Consider the following 24,127-nt stretch of genomic DNA (forward strand, 5'->3'; position numbering starts at 1 on the left):
AAAAGTGTGCTGGTGCCCATCTTTAAGAACAAGGGTGATGTGCAGAGCTGTGGGAACTATAGAGGAATAAAGTTGATGAGCCACACAATGAAGTTATGGGAAAGAGTAGTGGAGGCTAGACTCAGGACAGAAGTGAGTATTTGCGAGCAACAGTATGGTTTCATGCCTAGAAAGAGTACCACAGATGCATTATTTGCCTTGAGGATGTTGATGGAAAAGTACAGAGAAGGTCAGAAGGAGCTACATTGTGTCTTTGTAGATCTAGAGAAAGCCAATGACAGAGTACCCAGAGAGGAACTGTGGTACTGCATGCGGAAGTCTGGAGTGGCATTGAAGTATGTTAGAATAATACAGGACATATACGAGGTCACCAGAACAGCGGTGAGGTGTGCTGTAGGTGTGACAGACGAATTTAAGGTGGAGGTGGGACTGCATCAGGGATCAGCGCTGAGCCCCTTCCTGTTTGCAGTGGTAATGGATAGGCTGACAGATGAGGTTAGACTGGAATCCCCGTGGACCATGATGTTTGATCTGCAGTGAAAGCAGGGAGCAGGTGGAGGAACAGTTAGAAAGATGGAGGCATGCACTGGAAAGCAGAGGAATGAAGATTAGCCGAAGTAAGACAGAATATACGTACATGAATGAGATGGGTGGTGGGGGAAGAGTGAGGCTACAGGGAGACGAGATAGCGAGGGTGGAGGACTTTAAATACTTGGGGTCAACCGTCCAGAGCAATGGTGAGTGTGGTCAGGAAGTGAAGAAACGGGTCCAAGCAGGTTGGAATGGGTGGAGGAAGGTGTCAGGTGTGTTATGTGACAGAAGAGTCTCTGCTTGGATGAAGGGCAAAGTTTATAAAACAGTGGTGAGGCCAGCCATGATGCACAGATTAGAGACAGTGGCACTGAAGAGACAACAGGAAGCAGAGCTGGAGGTGGCGGAAATGAAGATGTTGAGGTTCGCTCTCGGAGTGACCAGGTTGGATAAAATTTGAAATGAGCTCATAAGAGGGACAGCCGAGGTTCGATGTTTTGAAGACAAAGTTAGAGAGAGCAGACTTCGATGGTTTGGTCACGTCCAGAGGAGAAATAGTGAATATATTGGTAGAAGGATGATGAGGATGGAGCTGCCAGGCAAGAGAGCTAGAGGAAGACCAAAGAGAAGGTTGATGGATGTCGTGAGGGAAGACATGAGGGCAGTTGGTGTTAGAGAGGAGGATATAGGAGATAGGCTTACATGGAAAAGGATGACGCGCTGTGGCGACCCCTAAAGGGACAAGCCGAAAGGAAAAGAAGAAGAGTCGATCAGTCGAACAGAACAAAGTTTCTTGAGGGGAGGGAGAAAAGAAGACAAAAGACAAATCCCTAATTGTAAACAATATGAGAAAAGTAAATCATTATATATCTAGAACAATGAAACATTAGATATGCGTGTTCTATGGGCAGTAGTGCTACACCCTGTGAGGGAAGGACAGGACAAGATAGGACAGGACAAGGACAGGAGAAGAAGCATGCAGGACAAGGGTTGTGAACCCAGCTGTACAACTGAAATCTGGTGGGAGTGACTATGTAAATTATAAAAGTCTATTGGGCGAGGGTGCAAGTGTGGGGATACCCAAGCAATTCGCAAATTCATGAGTTATTTGTCGCAATGAGTGAGTGGCCCCACACCCAGCGAAAAAGTCCCAGGGTTGTGTGCCTGCGGACACATGCAAGTGAATTGACACCGTTTCGCATGCACAATGACTGACAGAAGTGTCCTGTAATTGCTGTGCCTGCACCGTGGTGGCTGAGGACCCCACTCAATCAATCGAGAGGCGGGATCGGACCCAGGAGTCCACCCGAGAGTAGCCCAGCGGACGGGACAGGTCCCACACCGAAGGACCCAGGGCGGTCCGCCGGCTCCACTGAGGGGTCATGACAACCGGCCACCTGGAGGAGGCCACAGGGACTCAATGCCACCCCCCCAGCCAACCCCCACTGCCCCCACCGCCCCAGCCCCGACCCCGGGACCCCTCTGCCCCACATTCCAGCCAGCACCCACTACCCGCCCCCGAGTGTGGGAGGTGGACCCGCCACCCTGATCCAGGCAGGGACGCAATCCCCACAGCAGGCCCCACAGCCCACAGGGGATTTGCAAATAATTGTATTCTGTTTTTATTTATATTTAACACAACGTACCAACTTCATTGGAATTGGGGTTGTAGAAAAATAATAAAGCAACAACAACAAAGAATACAGAAGTCAAAAGTTTACTTTTACACTTACAAAATAGTCTTGCTATTGTCAGATGCCACACAACCCAGACAAAGGCATCAATAATATATATTTACCATGTTGAGGATCACTTTATATTGTATAAACTGTACATTTGGGTTTATTATCATTCTAACCGTATTTTTACATATCAGTATCCAGTAGTTACGGCCAGCGGAAATGGAAAGGTTAGTGATTGGTAAGTGCATTGATTTAGTGCATGAAATAAATGTATAAACTTTTGAGAGATTTTCCCTTGCGGAAAAAGCGTCACTATTTACTTGACAAACTCCTGCAGTTGGAGGGTGCTCTGGAGTGTTGGTATTTTTTTTTTTTTTTATTGCTGCTTTTAATTCATTGCATTGATGCAAGTTTCCGCCGATTATCTGGAATTCCTGGAACAGTTCATCCAAAAAACATTATCGTTAAATAGTTGTTGTAGGTGGTCAATTTAAGTAATATCCCATTCCTAATCCATAGGGTTTAATATCACGTCAATCCACCCTTTGCCGGTATAACAGCTTCAACACTTCTGGGAAGGCTGTACAAAACGTTTAGGAATGTGTTAATGGGAATTTTTTATCATTCTTCCTTTGTGAGGTCACACAATGATGTTGGACCAGAAGGCCTGGCTCTCAGTCTCCGCTCTAATTCCTACCAAAGGTGTTCTATCGGGTTGAGGTCAGGACTGTGCAGGTCAGTCAAGTTCATCCACACCAAACTCTCTCATCCATGTCTTCATGGACCTTTCTTTTTTCACAAGTGCACAGCCATGCTCCTTAGGCTGCACGGTGGACGACTGGTTAGAGCGTCTACCTCACAGTTCTGAGGACCGGGGTTCAAATCCCGGCCCCGCCTGTGTGGAGTTTGCATGGGTTTTCTCCGGGCACTCCGGTTTCCTCCCACATCCCAAAAACATGCATGGTAGGTTAATTGAAGACTCTAAAATTGCCCGGAGGTGTGAATGTGAGTGCGAATGGTTGTCTGCTTAAATGTGCCCTGCGATTGGCTGGTGACCAGTTCAGGGTGTACCACGCCTCCTGCCCGAAGATAGCTGGGATAGGCTCCAGCACAACCGCGACCCTTGTGAGGATAAGCAACTTGGAAAATGGATGGATGGATGGATTGGCTCCTTAGTTCCAGTGAAAGTAACTCTGAATGATTCAGCATACCGAGAGCTTTTGGACAATTCATTGCTCCCAACTTTGTGGGAATTGTTCCTGTTCAAAAATGGAAGAATGTGAACTGGGAAGCATTAATAGCAACGGCAACAGATTCAGAGAATCAAAATATTCCCGTTATTTAAGAGAATTGTTTGACGTTGCCATCCTAAAAACCACGAGCTTCTGGCATTCAAATATCCATCCATCCATCTATTTTCTGAGCCGCTTATTCTCACAAGGGTCGCTGGAGTGCTGGAGCCTATCCCAGCTATCAACGGGCAGGAGGTGGGGTACACCCTGAACTGGTTGCCAGCCAATCGCAGCTGGGAATCAAACCCCGGTCCACAGAACTGTGAGGCAGATGCTCGAACCAGTCGCCTACCGTGCCGCCGCATTCAAATATTCTCCGTCTAATCTGAAACGACACATAGTTACAATTAGGGGGTATTTTTTCTCATTAGTTGTTAGCATGAGCTAATTTAGAATTTTTCTGTTACTCAGTTCACAATATTAGCAAAGCTATGGGAACATGTTTTATTTCAGAAACAACAGGTCATCCTGTTGCCAGCCTTTTTGTTCGTTTCCCTTCAGGCAAACATTTCCGTACTTCTAAACATTCCACCTTGTTTTACGAAGTTTTCCCCAGTGTTGTGTATAGCATGAACAACTCAAAATGAGTTTTTTTGTTTGTAAGGTGCTGTCATCCTCAGTATATTTTTATTCCTTTTAGTAATTTATCATATTTAAATGTATCCCCTTGAAAGGTGATTATGAGCCTTTTCCACGTTGTGCATGTTTTTTCAGGTGACGTGATTGTTTTCCTTAATTTCGCACACATTTCAGACTCAGTAGGCCTTTTTTATTTATTATCATTATTTTACTTTTACCTAAGTACAGGAGTTAATTCAGTACTTTTACAAGGGTCTTTATTTGTACTACTGCTTAAGTACATAGAACATTTGCCACCATTGTCGAATTTAAGTGGAATGCCTATTTATGTCTTTGCCGTTTCACAGCAGCATCCTTCTTGTTGCTCCTTGTAATGCTAGCTGCTCAAGGAAGAAGCGGCAGGGCCAGCGAGAGAGGGGAGGAGAAGGAGGAGGACGAAGAGAAGGAGGTGGTAGCGGTGCCGGGGTTCTGTTTGGAAGCCCAATGACTGCAGCATAATTAAAGATGGCGGACTCGGAGGACTTTAGACTCAAGCGATTAATGGTAAGCGAACGTGTACCGGGTGTGCAATTACTCATGTAGACTAAACACCGGGTCAACTTAGTCACTGCGTCCGACCAAAAACTGCCACCAGCGGTCAATATTCGTGGTTTTCTCACAGCGTAGATACGGGCGCTTAGGCTAAAGCTAGTTAGCTTCCAACTATGTTACGCTAGCACGCTGTGGTTTAGCATTGATGCGAGCTCTAAATCCAGTATTGCGGGCTACAAATTTGATAGCTATCAAAAGAATACATCTCTTAAAATACTACATCGGTCTATTGTGAGCCATAAAATCCGGCAGTCCAATAACAGCGTTTTGCAGTGTCTCCCCCCGCCGCCCCCACAAACCTCTCACACGGGGCTTGCATGGACAATAAAAACGGCGTGCTGTACTATATATTAAAACACCCTCGTTCTAGTCAGTCGAATGATTATAGTTTATATTGTTAAGCGTTTGAAATCCCAACGTAGCCAAGGGTTAAACACTCCCAGTGTAAGAGAAAAGACAACGTGAGGCCTGCAATCGTTACAATTCATTGTAACGGTGATTTGACACCCACTATGTCGCGATTAACCCGTTTCTATTGTACTGTCATACAACCTATGTTGTCCGGTTAGGTTAACTTCCTCGTTTTAACTTGGGTGATTCCTTGCAGTTACGTCAAACGCATCCAAATCATACAGTAAACGTCACACAATTTCCTTACGTCGTCTCACGATTGTCACGAAAAGAAAGTTTCTCTGCCAAAAACTGGCCTCTTGCTTGATGGACTTTTGGTGGGACACATTAACTCATTTTGATCATTGAAAAAAATATATAAACGTAGATGTGCTCAAGTTAAATGCTCAGAAAGACTTGCCCATGACTACTGAGGAGTACTCTGTGATCTGAAATGCCAAAAAGACAAACTAATTGAGGACAATAGGGCAGCTTTACACGTCAAATTATATCAGCAGTCCACAGACACCATGCAAATATGCAGTACACTGAATCCCGCATAATAGTGGTTTGTCATTCGCATCTTCGCTGATTTAAAAAAAAAAAAAAAAAAAAAAAAAAAAAATATATATATATATATATATATATATATATTTGTATTTTTTAGGGGGTGGGTGGGGGGGGGGCGCTGCTGATAAACTCATGTTTTCGCTGTCTTTGAAATGAAAGTATCCGTTTGGCGCCATCATGTGGAATCTTGGTGTTGTTAGGGATTGAACGACCAGATTTTTGTTGTTGACTTTAAGGTGATGATAGTCTAGTCGACTTTGAGGAATCGATGATGTTATTGATACTTTATTTTCAGTTGTCAACTCACTGTCCAAACACAATCTCTCCCCCGCCGTCCTCAGATGCACAGGCTCCACCCCTCAACTTGGTTGTCCAATCACATTCGGATACCTTCATTGCCTCGCAGACGCTCAGAAATGATAAAACTCTTAACACTAATTCATGTATTACAACTTCAGGGTTGATGCAGTTCAATAATCCCGAATTGTATTGCTGTTCACTAATTGTGGATTCAGTGCATCGTGGATTTTGTTTTATTGTTCAGTGTAGTGAAGTTACTCACATGCACATTTTTGGTACAGGTAGCATTGATGGCTATTTGACTATAATGTGGCAGGAATGACTCACATAAGGACAAATGCGCTCTTTTACTTTACGGAAAAATAAACCTTTGAGCAATTTGGAAAGTCACCAAGTGGCTTAGTAATGTAGTGAACATGACCAGAATCCCACTGTTTAACAGATAAGACACAGTGAGTTTCATAAAATAAATTCACAAATACCCACTGAGCCTGACATACAGAATAGCTAATACACAGACTCATAATAAAATTGAATAAATGCAAGTAAAGAGCAACGTGTAACTTGATTTTCTACAATGTAGTTAAAAAGAGCACTGGAATAAATTGTGTGAAGGAGCAGCAGGCACCATGATGCTTTGCACTACCTACAACTGAGACTGTCATTGTGATACACAGTGCCTCATGGTTTAGCTAGCGAATCGCCCTTCTTTCGCATGTCCACATTTTTTGACTTTTGTGTCACTCAAGCAGAGCACACACGCCTTTTAAAGGCATGCGCTTGTTGTGTAGCGTGTGTAGATTGTGACCTCAAATGGACAAAGAGAATACCTGCACCCAACTTATCATATTGATATTTTATTGCATTATCTGAAACCTTTACATTTCTATGGATAATACAGTAAATAATTGGTTGCTAGTTCGTGGAGTCTGTCTATTGCAGGGGTTTTCTGGAACGTAACCCCTGCGATAAATGGGGTACTGTAATCATATATTATTTGAAAACACTACAGGAGGAGTGAAAACTTTGCAATGATGTATTTATTGTAGCAAACCTACAGTTGTTTTGATCGGATTGTTGCAAGAATGTTATGAGCTCTGACTGAGACAATGAGGGGATGTTATTTGTGATTGGATGGGTAAGTCAGGGCGTGGCCAGAAGTAGCAAGAGGATTGCGGTCATGTCTGTGGAATGAAGGCTGACAGTTGATAGAAACGCTAGTTGGATGTTTTCTCTGGGGACATTAACAGTTTTTTTTTTTTTTTACAATAATGAGGTTATTGATTGACTGCCGTATATGTCTACGTTTCATCATCTTAAGCAGACGCTACAGTACATTGTCTGTCTTTTCACTGTTACAGGAGGGCGTTTGGTGAATTCGCTGATGGCTGACGTGAGGATTTAAAGTAATGTGAATTCAAAGATTTGCTTCTAAATTATACATTTGAAGATAATTGCTGAAAACGTGAAAAAGCTGAGAACTAACGTGAAAAGACTGAGAACTAAGTAGTACTGAATTGTGGAGAGATAGCGTTAAACTGTTTTCCACCATTTTTTCCCCCTGTTTTTTGGGGGGAACGTGGTTAAAACACAGTGACGCACCTGGACGTCCAGCATGAGTTGGCTCTGCCAAGCTATATAATTTCTATCATTAAAACGTGCAGTTAGCTAGCTAGCCATGCCTGCAACCCGAAAATGCGTCTTCCCTGGATGCCACAGTTCTCAGAACAGCTCAGTGTCGTTTTTTAGATTCCCCAAAAATGAGGAGATGAAGAAGAGGTGGATTGACTTCATCAAGAGCCACGTTGATGGAGAGCTGAAAATCCACAACAACATCCGCCTCTGCAGTGACCATTTTTCAAAGGATAGTTTCGTGAACTTTTACCGGAGACAACAGGGCTTCATGGCTAAGCTGTTACTAGTGAATGGGGCAGAACCAACTGTGTCCCTCCCTGGGCTTCATCCTCCTGTCCCGCTGTCATCAGGTGCCATGGTCGGCAGTCACATTATGCCCCCACCAAAGAGTGTAAGTTTGCTCGTGTGCTTATTTAATGATTTTCGTCCACACACAGTAACTGTTGAAGTTAATCATTCAAATTTGTCAGTGTTGTTAACAACACTCCTCTCTGAGGTGTGTCAAATCGAAAGATGTTTATTTTCACTTAACAGGGACTTTAAGGCAGCTCGTCAGCTAGTGTTCGCGGGTGCCTTTTCAGATGGCCATGCATACTTAGCACTTGTGGTTTTGTTATATTTGAGGATAGACTTACATACTTTGCAAGTGACTGCCCACTGGTCTCATCCATCATACCAAAGAGTCAAGGTTTCGGTCACACATTTCCTTCTGCTTTACAATGATTTCTGGACAAGTAAACTTGGTCTGATTTATGACAAAAAATGTGCCATCAAATCCTTCATCCTTGTCAAATTCTTACAAACTAGGGCATATATATACACGCACACAATCCCCTCCAAAAGTATTGGAATGGCAAGGTCAATTCCTTTGTTTTTGTTGTATACTGAAGGCATTTTGATTTCAGATCAAAAGATGACTACAAGACAAATGTTCAGAATTCCAGCTCATTTCATGGTACAGGAAGTCCTCGAGTTACGACGCACTCGACCTACGACGTTTCGACTTTACGACGCCCGTGCCTCGTCCGCCATTTTGTCCCAGTACCATAGTGTTTCTGCTTAGCGAGTGCATAGTGCTTGTCTGTGTGGCGGGCGTATCTTTGCCTTTTTCGCCCTCCTTTTTTCACACTCTCAGCAGTAATGGTAAGTACAGCATCTTATTTTTTTTAATTTTAATGTATTTTAGTTTCTTTGTACGAAGTGTTAACCTTTCCTGCTACGGTCACCTGACGCAGGGGTTAACTCCCTTCTCTCGTTACACAGCTGATCTGGGTGGCGGCAATAAAGGCACGAAGCACCGATTTGCTGCTTTAATGGCTTTATTAGCTCCTCTGCACATTCAACGTCAATTCAACGCTACTCTTCCCCGGTCGCTGTCACTCCACTTGCTAATGTACACACTCGCACCGGTGCGCACTCCTTCCTCCTTCGCAGTCCCGTCTCACTCGCACATCGACGCACACACCCACACACACTGAGCTGGCTGTCACAATCACGTGGGACAACACCCGTAACAGAAGTATTTCGCCATAAATTTCGACTTTAACGGTGAAATCCGACTTACGCGGAAATTCGTGTTAACGGAACTCGTTCGTAAATCGAGGACTTCCTGTATTTATATGTGTTAAACAGGCGGCACGGTGCTCGACTGATTAGAGCGTCTGCCTCATAGTTCTGAGGACCGGGGTTCAATCCCCAGCCCCGCCTGTGTGGAGTTTGCATGTTCTCCCCGTGCCTGTGTGGGTTTTCTTCAGGTACTCCGGTTTCCTCCCACTTCCCAAAAACATGCATGGTAGGTTGATTGAAGACTCTAAATGGCCCATAGGTGTGAATGTTAGTGTGAATGGTTGTTTTTTTGTGTGTGCCCTGCCATTGGCTGGCAACCAGTTCAGGGTGTACCCCGCCTCCTACCCGAAGATAGCTGGGATAGGCTCCAGCACTCCCTCGACCCTTGTGAGGATAAGCGGCTCAGAAAATGGATGTATGGATGTGTTAAACAACTCAGGACAGAGCACCTTTTTTTTCAAGTGAGCCAAAGTATTGGAACAGACATGATTAAATTAACTTAAAGTGAATAACATTTAATATTTGGTGGCATAGCCTTTACTTGCAATAACTGCATCAAGCCTGCGACCCATTGACTTCACCAGACTGTTGCATTCTTAATTTGGAATGCTTTTCCAGTCCTTTACTGCAGCCTCTTTCAGTTCTTGTTTGTTTCTGGGGGTTTCTCCCTTCAGTCCCCTCTTCAGGAGGTAAAATGCATGCTGTATTGGGTTAAGGTCCCCGGTGATTGACTTGGCCAGAAAAAGTGGAAGCCAGACCTTCCACTTTTTCCCCCTGCACAGAAGGGCTTTGTGACGGAAATTCACAAAGCCCCTTCTGTGCTCCTCTCATACTGGGTGTCCCATCAGTAGACACTGACACCAGGTGAGTGGTCTTTATTCCTTTCACTTCTAGACAACTCACAACAGCTTCACAAATGTCCTGACCCCGTGTTTGGCTCTTTAGCGGTATGAATTCAATCAGTTCTTCCTGCGGCCCATCAGAGTTGACATATCTGCATAATACTGCTGTCTGCTCAACATCGTTTACATCACTTGACTCCTCGCAGGCATTTGAAAATGCTTGCGCTAAATTGATGTCCTCAGTTTGGTTACTGGTGATGTTTTCTGCCATTTTAATGGTCCTGTCCCTGACAGTCTTTGCGGAGAGAGGCATTTCTCAAATTTTCCGGACAAGAGAATAGATGCTCTGATATTTTTATGAAAGATTCTTTCACATATTCTCCATCTGTGAACGGCTTCCCTCTCTTTACAATCTCGAGAGCTGCCACAAAACTACCAGTGCTAGTTGTCTGTGGAAAAGTAATCCACTTCTTGAAAGATAGTTTGCTTTCTTGAGCTTTTTGTAGCAGTTCTGAAATTATCTTTCGCTCATCTTCGGTTGGGTACTTTTTGGCGAATGCAGAGTGCTTGTTTTGAGAATGTCTTTCAATGTTAAATTTTTGTTGTTGTTGGTATTTTCTCGCCACATATCAAGCACAAAGGTTAAGCCAGCGTCATTGGCAATGAAGGCAAATGAATATGTCCACGCTGAATTAAAGTCTCCATTTTCTTCCAAAACCTTTATTTTTTTGGGATTTTTTTTCATGGTTAGGCTTTTGCAGGGTTCGCACACTACAAAAGCCGCCAGCGGGTAAAGGCGACGGCTGATGACGTTGATGTGACGTATATTTTCGTTGACAAATTATAAATTAAAAATAGCTCTTTTAAAATGAGATGGCATCAACTCAAACTTCAAGATAACTGCGCATCAAAATAAAGTAAAAAAAAAAAAAATGATATTTTAAATGACTAAAAATGAATTAAGAAATTTTTTTTTTTTATGTTCGGGGTTTTTATTTTTTTCAAGGCCAGAGGGAGCCGCTACAATGAGGGTGAAGAGCCGCAGGTTGCCGACGTCTGGTATAAACAACAATTCACACTCACATTCCTACCGATGGATATTTTAGAGTTGTCAATTAACCTACCGTGCATGTTTTTGGGATGTGGGAGGAAACCGGAATACCCAGAGAAAACCCACGCAGGCCCGGGGAGAACACTCAAACTCCACACAGGTGAGGCCGGATTTGAACCGGGTCCTCAGAACTGTGAGGGGGATGTGCTAACCAGTTGGACACCGTGGCCACTAGGCTAGTGGGTAGCTAATACTAATAATGAGACTCCTATGCAGTTAATAATGTAACTAATGAATACTGTCGTTGATGTAACATGGGTTCATGATTGTGAACGTGACAGATGTATGGTGTTGATTTTTTTATTAAAGCATTTTTTTAATGTTCGTTTGGCATTTATAGGCAGTTACAACATTTATAGGCAGTTACAACATCCTTTCAGGCGGGCCTTAAATTATTCGCAAGTTTTCGCTATTCGTGGCAGGGCTGTTTAGCGCTTGCCATACACTGCATACATACAGTATATCACTGCATATCATATCATATAACCTTCAAATCATGTAGCATAGGGATGAAATTGGGGGAATGTGAGTGTGGCCTCTTTATGATAATGACAGTTAGTTACCGAAATTTCTCCTGTATAATGCGCATTTTCTTTTATCCCCAAAAATTGTCAATAGTGCGCATTATACATGGGTATAGGAGAAAATGAAAAAGACTTTCACATTTTATCAATGTATGCCGCCATCTAGAAGTTATGAAAAATCTACACTTTCATTCCACTATGCCAGCGGCCCCTAGAAGTTATGAAAAAGGTGTAGACTACACTTTCATTTCAATATGACAGGGGTACATATGACTGCATATATGTACAATTGTGCTCATAAGTTTACATACCCAGGGACAATTTGTGAAATATCGTTTTTTAATATGACTAATGACTGAACAACAACCATCCTTAATTTCTTTATGGTTATGTTTTTTTTAATGATGATGCTTTTCTGAAATGCTTGACAGTTAAATTTGAATACCATTAAAATAAAAATAAATGTTTCGTCTGGTCCTTCATGTTTTCTTTAAATTCATCTTACAAATCCTGCCTGGGTAATCAAACATATGAGCACAACTGTTTGTTTTCACATTTACGAAATAAAGGTAGGGCTGTGAATTTCAAAATAAGAGTAAATAAAGTAAATAAAAATAAAGTATTGTGTTCAAATAAGGTGTTTAACTTCAGAATAATTCTTTGAAAAAAACTAACAAAATACAGATAATACTTCATGTTTTGATCATATGGGTAGAAGCAAAATCATGCATTGTAAAAATGCATTATACATGGGTAGAAAGGTTTTCTAGAATTTTGAGGTCAACTTTGGGGGTGTGCATTATACATGGATTCACATTATACACGAGAAATTATGGTACTGCAAATGCGGGGTTCTCTGTTTCTGATTGGACTGACATACATTTCAAGGTTATCAACTGTGCGTTATGAAGTAATGCGCAGTGGCGTAAGTATATGTTGTCAGGGTTTGCGCTGCCCGTTTGCCACCTTGCCAATGGCTAGTTGAAACAGGATGTGGCGAAGCTTATATTGCCCACGTTCGCCCCCCTGGCGAGTCAAGATTGCCTGTGTCAAAACTCAAAAGCCCTTCCTGATAAAAGTTAAAGTGAGCGTGCTAATTCTGCTGTGTATGAACGGTGTTAATTATTTCGTTTTTCCCCTGCTCCGTAAAATGCTTCAATCCGCGGTCCAGCTGTCCACACAGGACGCAGTGTCTGACCTGGAAATTAATTAGTACATCACTGCACACGTCAGTTCAGAATGTGAACAGGTTAAAAGTATATTATTCATTAATTTTCCGTACCGCTTATCCTCACTAGGGTCGCGAGCCTATCCAAGCTATCTTCGGGTGAGAGGAAGGGTGCACCCCGAACTGGTCACCAGCCAATCGCAGGGCACATATAAACAAACAACCATTCGCACTCACATTCCTACCTACGGGCAATTTAGAGTCGTCAATTAACCTACCATACATGTTTTGGAGATGTGGGAGGAAACTGGACTACCCGGAGAAAACCCATGCAGGCACGGGGAGAACATGCAAACCCCACACAAACCCCCCTAGATTTGAACCCGGGTCCACAGAACTGTGAGGGAGATGTGCTAACCAGTTGTCCACCGTGCCGCCTGTATATTATTATTATTATATAACTGTTTGTAATATAAGATAACCTTTATTAGTCCCACAATGGGGAAATTTACATCGTTTCAGCAGCAATTGTGCATATAGGAAAGATGAATGTGTAATTTAAATAGCATGCAAGATATATATTTTTTTTTTTACATGGACTTCTTGTACGCGTTTAAGAAGTGCATTGCACAGAAGTGAAACAAATACTATTGTCGATACATAAGCTATCCAATTCAGTCTATCAGCAATGTAATTTGTTTGCAAAATGGAGTGCTGAGTTTTAATTTTCACATTTGAGATCTGATTAATCTGCATTATAGACATCGATTTTTTTTGGCAGAGGTAAATTAATCCATACACCCATATTTTTGATGGAATGTCTGCTACTTTGATTCAGTCTGCAACTGTGTCCACCATTACAAGGTTGATGTAATAAAAACATTAAAATGAAAAATATTGAAGGCAGAATTTATTAACAACTATGATTATGACTGTTGCACGGAAATGTTCTTGACAAAATTTTGAAAATATGGAAATTCAGGCAGAAAAGAAATCCACATCCACATGAGTGCTGGTGTTCCACAAAAATGCTCGCCGTTTATTCAAGCTCAATTTACTTGTTGCTCAAGTTATGAACATTTGTTCATAGATGGACCTAAAAAAACCACACACTACCTCGCATTACGGGGTGAGTTGATTTGAAAAAATGGCGGCGATCCGGCAAACAAACATAGGCGCTGCCTGATGACGTCACTTCTAGGTGACGGAGAGAAGAGAACTACATCACCCCGAGTGTTTAAACAACCATATGTTTGTTGTTGCACAGACAGGAAGCAGCTGAAATAAACTTAACATAATACACAGCAGATGAGGAACGTTCAGGTCATGTTAGTTGTAGTGGACCTGCTGTAACTAGTAAAAAGCATAAACGTAAACGCGAAACTGCATATTGGGACAAGGATAATGTCTGCTGTTTGGGAATACTGTTTTTTAAATTTGGAAAGCGACGCCAATGCAACAGTGACTTGTCTGCAAATTTAGTGTTTCGTGTGGCTAGTTGCCTAAGACTTGGTCTCTGCAGGGTGTCAAACTTAAATTCACAGTGGGCCAAAATTAAAAATTGGGACAACGTCGCGGGCCAAACTCAATATTTAATGAAAAATCACTGCGATGTGCATGTTTCCCTTCTCTGCAGAAATGTAGCGTTAAAGTTTATCATATGATAACAAACTTAAAATTTGCTTTAACACTGAATCTGGAATAAACAAACTTTAATATTATAAACGAGAAATCAAATTTGCGATAAAACATCAGTGGTATTTCTTTGTTGTTTTGTATTTAAATAGATAACATGAATTCTTCTGTCTCTCCATCTTCTATTTATCTATCTCCAACTACCTTTCTTTTTTATGTAAATCTTTTTTCAAAGGCCAACAACAAAACAACCCAACAAAATAAAATGTCCTTCAATAATAATCCAAACTTCAAACTATTAAGTTAAGTCCCTCCCTAGGAGTTGATAAAGGGCATTAAAAAACAAACAAACAAAAAAGACAAGTCAATTATATTATATTCCTTGTTAGAGCCACATTGCTCCGCACACGACAAACAGGTCTGTCTTTTACTTTAGTGAACAGACAATCTTCCTCCCACCTGTCTTGGAAGTTAACCGCTTTCCATATTTTGTTTGGCCATTTTTGGGAAGGGGAAGTGTAAATTTGCTCGAGGACACTGGTAGCATAGTTGCTAACGACTGCAACAGAAAGGGAAGGGGCACTCGCCGGTCTAGACCGATGGGTCAACACACTAGCAAAACATTCTGGGATTTGAAATATTAGTGGCGCATGTGCTATATACTGGCGAGCCAGCTCTAATACACATTTGATATGGGGTTGTGGGCCAAATATAATTACATCATGGGCCAAATCTGGCCCCCGGACCTGAGTTTGACATATCCTGTATATTCCACACTACCCTGAAATAGGCTTTCATTTGTTTTTGTTTGAGACAGAATGTGAAGCTTCCTCTTGGAAGTGGAGTTAAGCTCTCTAGTTTTACTTCTTCCTATAAGGTTAGAGTCTGAAATTGATGTATCGACCATTCAAGGTTTTTATTTTATTACTGCATTAAGTACAGTTTCTGATATTTAAATTTTTAGGTTTTAGTTTGTGTATTTATGTTGCACCACTGATATAAAAAAAATATTTGGTCACTTGGTTTGAACCACGGCTGCATTAGACTTATAGCCATATAAGAAGGTATCATGTTGGGGTGCTTTCATTCAAATAAACACAATTGGAAATTGAGAATTTGGATGGGCTATTTTTTCTTAATGCATTGCTGAAGTATCAGGTCAAGACTAAATCGGCAGATACTCAAATTCAAGTCACTCGGAAAATGTGATCAGTCCCTAGTACGTAATTATGACTTTAAAATTAATGTAGTTTAGTGTTAGACTTTAGCCCTTTACGACTTTTCATAATATTGCTTCTTCCATATATATTTAACTGCATAATTTTTGTGGGGAGATAAGTCTTTAGAGCAGAGCAATAACAGTTAATCAGTCATGAATGAATGCTTGGCTTTTGGCATTTGGACAGACCCTTTAAATCAAGTTCAGTGGAACCTCTACCAATATGTTCTGGGGTGCTGTTCAATGTCCTAATTTTGTTCTACTGTATCTTCATACAACTTCCCCATGCAAAACAATGGCAATAAATGCATCTCACTTTGCAATGTATGTTACATTTTTAGGATTGCAGACCGTTTTTTATTATCTGCCCTTAAAGAACAACTGAGAAGGTTTTACAAGATATAGTGATGTCACACTATGACTTTCGGAGCATATCTTTCCAGACAATTATGGTTGTTTTCCATACTTTTTGGTGTTCAAATTTGGAGGTTGCATAGTATTGCCGATTAATGCTAAAAAATTAAGTTCAGTTATCTTGTTGAAGTTGCATTGTAAATACAAGGTTTACCTGCAGTTCTGAGATGGTTATTTAGTCACTCTTTTCCTTTCTCCTCAGCATGAGCAGCGGCAATCCAGAGTCTTTGATCAGGTGATGGGGTTGGGAGACTTTGCTGACTCCTCCCAAGGTTCCAACACCTCCTCTAAGAGTGGAGGTCTGGAGGAGACTAAGGCAGTCGATGAAATTTCAGGACAAGATGAACAACAACAGCCAGAAGAGGACAGCAGCAACAGTAGCAGCAGGCAAGAGGAAAAGATGGGTGAGAGGGCAGAAGAGCCGTCAACTCGTATTGCTTCCCTCGTCACTGACCAATGCTCCTCATTTACCATGGGACCCAGTGAAGGAGGAGGAGGAAGTGGAGAGGCAGCATTTGATGATGCATTGGATGGCCTTCCTTCATTTGGTCCTGAAGAAGAGGACGATGAGGACTGGCACTTTGCTCTGCCTCCAGAAACACTGCAGGATGTTGACTGTGACAAAGTAAAGTGCAAAAACAATCAATCGAGAAAGGAACTTATCAAAATTCAAGAAGGTCCTTCTCCTCTGGAGCCCAGAGAGGAGGTAGAGGAGGAACGAGAGAGGGAAGCGACAAGTGGCTCTGCCAACACTTCTCACTCATCCAAGGATAACACGCCTGAGAGCACCCAAGGTATGTGTACTCCTATCCATCCATCCATAAACCCATCCATCCATCAAAGCTGACTTTGGGTGATAGGCGAGGTACACCCTGGACTGGTCCCATGGGGAAAAAAAGAAAATCAGACATACTGTACTCTATATTGTTAAATTGATGGCCTCTCTGTTGCAGACATTTTTGGAGTCAAAGTTGTACCGTTATTGCTCGTGTATAATGCGCCCCCATGTATAACACGCACCCCCAATGTTGACCTCAAAATTCTGGAAAACCATTCTACAAATGTATAATGCATTTGTTAGTTATTTCAAGTAATTATTCTACTTGCGCTTATTCTGAAGTTAATCACTTTATTTGAACAGACTCACGATCTAAATCCTGATTCACTATTCCTATTTACAGTAACAAATGACTTCTGAATCACAATCAAATCATTACTCCTTGTACTATTCTGAAATAATAGTCCAACAAATGAAAGACTGGATTATTTGAAAATTATTGAACCGGAAAGAGAGTATGCTGGCGCATTTTGGCGCCCGCGTTTTGACTTCCACTTCTCCCTTCAGAAAAGTAAAACTTTTTAGTTTAAAATGCCTTACCTTAACCAGGAGCCCTCGCCATACCGTGGCCAAATGTAGAACCCTGATTGATTTTGCGCCTTTTGGTGCCGTAAATCCTTGCTGCCTTGGACCAGCTGCCTCTTTTCTAGCTAGCCTCTTTTCTATCTAGCTCGGCGATGGCTACTTTTCAGCTTCACTTGTGGCGCTGCCACATATATCTGTGCAGCTCCTCGGCTAGGCTAACTGACGTCTCCTGACGTGGAGATCTTAGTGGAGGGCTATAGCTAGTACAACTGTGTACATGTGCAGAAACTATGCGCAGTAAGTCCAAATCGTGAAATTTTTTTTTTTTTTAAGTAAATATGACATGGCAGTAGTTGTAGCTCTCATCAGAATAAAGTAAGTAGTAAATGATTCTTTTTGATCCGTTGTGATCCAAAACAGGAAATTCTGATTCAGCGATTTATTTATTGTATTTATTTACCCCCCTTTGAATGCCATTTCCAAGATTCTGATCAAGCGATATTTAAAAAATATATATATATTTTTTTATTATTGAACAGGTCTGGGGGTAATGGGTGTGATCAGTGGAAATTAACCAAAAATTGTGATAAGCCACAATTAATTCATGATTTAACAGGGTGGGGTAATTACTTTTTCCACACAGGGTCATGTAACTTTGAAAGATTTTTTTTTTCCTTAAAAAATTTAATCGCCATTTAAAAACAAAATTGTAAGTTCACTTGGGTTATATTTGTCTGATATTTACATTTGTTTGATGATCTTAAACAAAGTGGGGAAACTATGCAAAAATATAATAATTTGAGAAGGGGGCCAATACTTTTCCATGCACTGTATGCTTGCAAGTCCACAGCAAATGGGTGACCTTCTGTCTCTGATTGTTTGTTTTTCCTCTGGTGCTCGGGCTACATAAAAACTTGACTTTTTAACCTCTCATCAGATGCAGGAATCGTGAATCAGACAGAGGAAACAGAAGATGGTCAGCAAGGAGAGGTGTGTAAATTTGGGTTTAGAGAAACTGTGATCCAACAATGACATTCCAGATACCTCTTGCTCTTTGTGCTTATATTGTATGCATATGTGATACTAATGACTGTGTTCATTAGTATCACATATGCATATAATATATATATATTTCACTGTGTTTGAGATGTGTTCACTATTGAGCGAAGATCCCATTTAGGATTTGATCACTAAACATATTTCAAAGGGAGCATTTCTGACCATGTAATAGGGCTGCACGATATTTTGTTTGAGCATCATCATCGCAATGTACGTGTGCGCAATAGTCACATTGCAGAGTCAGCTGTGATGTTGGTGTACTGGAATAAATACAGGGAATCAACTGTAATATTAAGTGACCAGCAGAGGGACCTGTTTCGACATGCTAATATAATTAGCAACCTGCATGTTACGGTAAATTATAACGCTCCAAACAACACACGGAGCAGCACAGTGTTTTATACTCATCTCCTTGAATGATAACTATGCATGAGAACACAGGAAAGAATGTACACTTTGCTGTATTTCCTATTTCGCTCTTCAGAATGAAACTACTGTAGGCAGGCATGCATGTATCCATCTATAACCTTTTTGCACTTCTCGGGTGGTATTTTCTCACACTATTTCTTTGCAATTTGTTCAAGTTCTTTGAACATTTACAGAGTTCTTTTCCAGAATGGCAAATTTGAGCCCCCCCAAGATTTTCAATTGGATTGAGATCACGACGCTGGCCATTTTAAAATAGTAATTTTTTTCTTCTTTCAACCAATCCTATGCGCTTTTGGATAGGCTTTACACGATCAAGATTTTTGGGGCCGATCACTGATCAGCAATTTTAAAAATCCAATCCGATCACAAGATGGAGCAATGTGTCTATTTATGACTCATTTACTGTATATGCTTGTATACTGAATGTCTTCAAAAGTATTCGCTATTCAGGTCATGTATTCTAATCAGTCAGATCAAACCAACATTACAACATGATCATTAATAAAATTACTTTATTGTAATTAAATTACTTCACACACATACTGAAAACTTTAGAGCATGATTCGACATTTACATACAACCGTTATTGCTAGCACTCGCTTGCTAGGCTACATAAAGTTTTGTTGCCTGCTCGCAAGCAGTATCGTATTAAAAGTACGTAAACACACCTCAAGCAATGCTTGAGATAAAGTCCTTTCCTGAGCACCGGTGACCACCAGCACACGTTTTTCCCCATTTTGTTCTTATAAAACACACGGCGCGATCCAGTGTTGTTGTTGTTGCCATGGTAACGTGTATCCGGTCGCGTTTGAGTTGACAAGATAAAGCCCAGTGATAATAAAAAAGGGATGCGGTGGTATCGGAATGCTCGATTTTATTGCAGTAGTCTAACATTGTGCAATCATGAAAGACCAAATTTGTTTTGTCGTCTGATCCAGGCATCAGGTGTTGTCTGCAGACGTGTTGTCTGTCCCTCACCGCGACGTTTTAAAAAAACAAAAAAACTTTTGACGGTCAGATATTTACAGTACTACGTCAAAAGACGTGACAAGGCTCAAAATAAACTAGCTTTTAGATTCAAATATACTGTACACGATGGCGACGCGGAGTAAATGTCTTTTTTGATCGGCGAATTATGACATTAAAGCCGATCATCTTAAAATGCTAATTATCGGCCGAGACCGATCAAGCCAATTGGATCGGTATAAAGTTCTTTTGGATTTCGCCTCAAACCTAAACTGGGTAAGACATTTCGCACTAAAATTTATTGATAATTTTGTTATTTCATGATACATGATAAATTCTTTAAAAATCTGATTTGATTCTCTTATTTTTTTATTTAAAAATACTAATTTTTTTCTTCCATTTTGTCTCTCATAGGGGAGGTATACCTATGAACAAAATTACAGGCCTCGTTCATCTCTTTAAGTGGGAGAACTTGCGCAATTGATGGCTGACTAAATAATTTTTTCCCACACTGTACCTTCAGTATCAGATGTATCACAGCAGCCCCACAGCCTCAACCATGCTTCACTGTTAACAGGGTGTTCTTTTCCTTAAAGGCTTCATTCCAGCGTCTGTAAACATACTGTTTGTGTGCATCGCTAAAAAGCTACATTTTTGTTTTACTGGTCTATAAAATATTTTTTAGCATTTGTTCTTTTGTATCAAACAAAAGTTCTCTATAGAAAAATGTTTCATTCGATACATTTTCTTCTGGAGATATTCCACATTTAGTACTTAAACTTCATGGATGCCAATAATGGTGAGCACGACTGCAAGAATGTACACCTGCTGCATTTCCTTTTTCGCTCTTCAGAATGAAACCACCATAGGCAGGCACGCTCCAACTGAGTGAGTGCCCGAGGTGCATTCAGGGACGCTGTGTAAATGGGAGAGAATGTGTTCTTTTGTTTTACAGTACATAATTGTAAAAATTGATTCTAGGAAAATTATTTGTATCAGAAGTATTTAGTTAAAACACTGTACGATCACACTGATAATCTGGAATTTTTGTTTTGTAATTTAAGAATAGATAAATTATTTTGTTAATCTAGTCAGCCAGAGCTGCGAGGAATGCAAAATTATCAATGTCCTTTCACCATTTTTCCTGTCATACCGTGTGGTGTGTTTTTGTTTGCAATTAAGACCAAAAGTCCTGTTTTTGTTTTAATTTCTCATTTTACAAAACACAATTCAAGCAACAAGATTTTCTTCATTTTTGAAATTGTAAGGTGAAAGCTGCAGCTGGCTACTAGTCTGGACTGAATGGGTGGCAACAATGGGGAAATTAAATGCCAGTATTTTGAGGGTCGAGCAGCATCGTTTTTGGACCGGTGAACTTCAAAATTTTGAATTATGAGCTCTGAACTGAACTAGTTCATTTTTGGAACGACAAACTGATCTTTGAACTAGTTCGTGTAGAAAATTAACTTTCCCAACACTCATCGTGTATTTCACATCACAAATATATATCTCGTAGGTTTACAAAATAAAATCACGATGTCACTTTTTCCCCATTATCGTGCAGCCCCACCATGTAAGCTTTGTAAAAATGGCTGCCGTTCACTGACCTCTCAGTTATCTTGAATCCTCCTGCCAGAGCCATTTTCATATCGTCACCTTCCTAAAATAATGGCTAGTCATTTTTTGGGGGGGTGGTTTTTGTTGTTGTTGTTTTGTTTTCTGAAATAACTGAAAAAGCGAATTAGGCTGTTAATTAAGGAAGGTGATGATATAAAGATGTTTATGAAAATGATTGATCTGGTTCAGAAGAAGCTTACTTTTCCAATTGAATGGGTGATTTAACAATGTTGAGTGTTTGCATTTTTAAAAGATCCCTTTTTATTTGGCATGTCAGCGGTCCGATCCTCCTCCTGTGGAGGTCAGCAACCCTCCGATATCTCCCAATATCACCGTTAAAGATGAGCCAATTGATGAGGGCTACGATGCTGCTTTATTGCCTCAGGGCAACATCAGACAAATCAAAGAAGAACTGGATCATCAGGAGGTAAATGATACACTACTTGGTTCAACTATGTCCTTGGAGTTTTTGTTACTGTGCTCTATGGTTCTTCCTAGAGGTAAAAACACTTGGCTGTTAATCTCCAAAATTCCTTTGTAGGTGACAATAACCAATATTTTTAAAAAGCCATAAATCAGAATCAGAATCATCTTTATTTGCCAAGTATGTCCCAAAAAAACACACAAGGAATTTGTCTCCGGTAGTTGGAGCCGCTCTACTACGACATCAGACAGTCAATTGACAGAGAACACTTTTGAGACAAAAAAAACAGTGACAAAAAAAAAACAGGCACTGAGCAATAAAGCGTTGCTAGTTGTCTGGTAGTGCCAGTACATTATTTTATTTTTTTATTTAATTTTTTTTTTTTACAATTGTGCAAAAGATGCAGCACTTAGAGCAGTTTGAATGACAATAGTACGGTGCAATGACCATTGTGCAAAGGGCGCCGAGACTTCAAGGAGTGTATGCAGTTTAAAGTGACGAGTAGCGCAATAATCTGGGACAATTTTGATTGTGCAGATGTTGCAGATACTCCTCAATCAGTGTGCAAATGGAGCAAATGATACTCTGGCATGAGTGGCCAGTATTAGTCAACAACAGATATGCAAGTAGTGCAGCGTGGCGAGACTACTACAGTGAGTGCACGAGTAATATATAATTGGCCCCACAGAAATGTGACAACGAACTTAAGTAAAAAAATTGCCAGCATGTTATAATGGAATTGTAGGTTAGGTATTTAAGAAGTTGATCGCAAGAGGGAAGAAGCTGTTGTAATGTCTGCTTGTTCTAGTTTGTATTGATCGGTAGCGCCTCCCTGAGGGAAGGAGCTGGAAGAGCTGGTGACCGGGATGTGGAGGGTCCGAGAGGAATTTGCACGCTCTTGTCTTTGTTCTGGCAGCGTGCAAGTCCTCAAGGGTGGGTAGGGGGGTACCGACAATCCTTTCAGCAGTTTTGATTGTCCGTTGCAGACTGTGATGGAAGAACACAGGACCGATTCGATGACCGCTGTGTAGAACTGCCTCAGCAGCTCCCGTGGCAGGCCGTGCTTTCTCAGAAGCCGCAGGAAGTACATCCTCTGCTGGGCCTTTTTGAGGACGGAGTTGATGTTAGTCGCCCACTTCAGGTCCTGAGAGACTGTAATTCCCAGGAACTTGAAGGTCTCGATGGTTGACACAAGGCAGCTGGACAACGTGAGGGGCAGCTGTGGCGAAGGATGTCTCCTGAAGTCCACGATCATCTCTACAGTCTTGAGCGTGTTCAGCTCCAGGTTGTGTCGGCCGCACCACAGCTCCAGCCGCTCCACTACCTGTCGATATACAGACTCGTCACCGTCCTTAATGAGGCCGATGACAGTTGTGTCATCTGCAAACTTCAGGAGTTTGACAGCCAGGTGCGCTGAGGTGCAGTCGTTCGTGAAGAGAGAGAAGAGCAGCGACGACGAGTCCACATTTCAAATTGTTTTTGGAAATTGTGGACGTCGTGTCCTCCGGGCCAAAGAGGAAATGAACCATCAGGACTGTTATGGACGCAAAGTTCAAAAGCCAGCATCTGTGATGGTATGGGGCTGTGTTAGTGCCAATGGCATGGGTAACTTACACATCTGTGAAGGCACCATTAATGCTGAAAGGTACATACAGGTTTTGGAGAAACATATGCTGCCATCCAAGCAACGTCTTTTTCATGGACGCCCCTGCTTATTTCAGCAAGACAATGCTAGTTTATTGTCCTTAAAAGTTAAACACAGCTGTAGTTTAAACATGTTCTTAAAAGGTTTAAGACACTGTAACGATGCACAGTTTAAACCTTTAATTCAGTGATTTTTACATGCCACTGGAGTGAGCCCACGTGCCACTCACTATTAGTACTAGTACCACACTTTGAGAACCACTGCTGTAGACTGTTTCAACTCATGACAGATGGTAAGTTTGGACATTGAGCTTCTCAGAGCTATGTAAGCACTAGGTCACACATCGTGACTCATGAGTGGATAGCAATAAATATAATTAGAACATTTGAGCATTCCGTGTTTTGTGTTCAATAAGATGTTTATTTCCATGTTGAAAAACAAAAGAAGTAGCAGGTAACCTCATCCAACCTCAAGAGATGTTAGTTGCACTTAATTCAAATAAAGTGTGAATGTATTTGGCATTATTATTATTTGTCATAATGGTTGGTTATTGTTTGTTTGCATAATTAATTTTA

General features: G+C 41.2%; 1 protein-coding gene across 6 annotated transcripts in view; it reads left to right on the forward strand.

Annotated features, from left to right (window-relative positions):
- The first annotated feature begins 4,506 nt into the window (after positions 1-4,506).
- The window catches only part of LOC133412372 (zinc finger MYM-type protein 4-like), a 58,995-nt gene continuing 39,374 nt past the window's right edge, over positions 4,507-24,127 (forward strand). For 2 of the 6 annotated variants that reach the window (XM_061695488.1, XM_061695493.1), the window contains exons 1-5: positions 4,544-4,627; positions 7,297-7,961; positions 16,252-16,843; positions 18,350-18,402; positions 21,761-21,910. In XM_061695488.1, the coding sequence (XP_061551472.1) occupies positions 7,614-7,961; positions 16,252-16,843; positions 18,350-18,402; positions 21,761-21,910 (1,143 nt within the window). In that variant the 5' untranslated portion in view covers positions 4,544-4,627; positions 7,297-7,613. Of the gene's footprint in view, positions 4,628-7,296; positions 7,962-11,145; positions 11,190-16,251; positions 16,844-18,349; positions 18,403-21,760; positions 21,911-24,127 lie in introns of those variants that run through there. The other 4 variants (XM_061695489.1, XM_061695490.1, XM_061695491.1 and 1 more) reach the window with 4 other exon arrangements.

Source organism: Phycodurus eques, chromosome 14 (assembly GCF_024500275.1).
Source record: "Phycodurus eques isolate BA_2022a chromosome 14, UOR_Pequ_1.1, whole genome shotgun sequence".
In the NCBI taxonomy this organism is placed as follows: domain Eukaryota; kingdom Metazoa; phylum Chordata; class Actinopteri; order Syngnathiformes; family Syngnathidae; genus Phycodurus; species Phycodurus eques.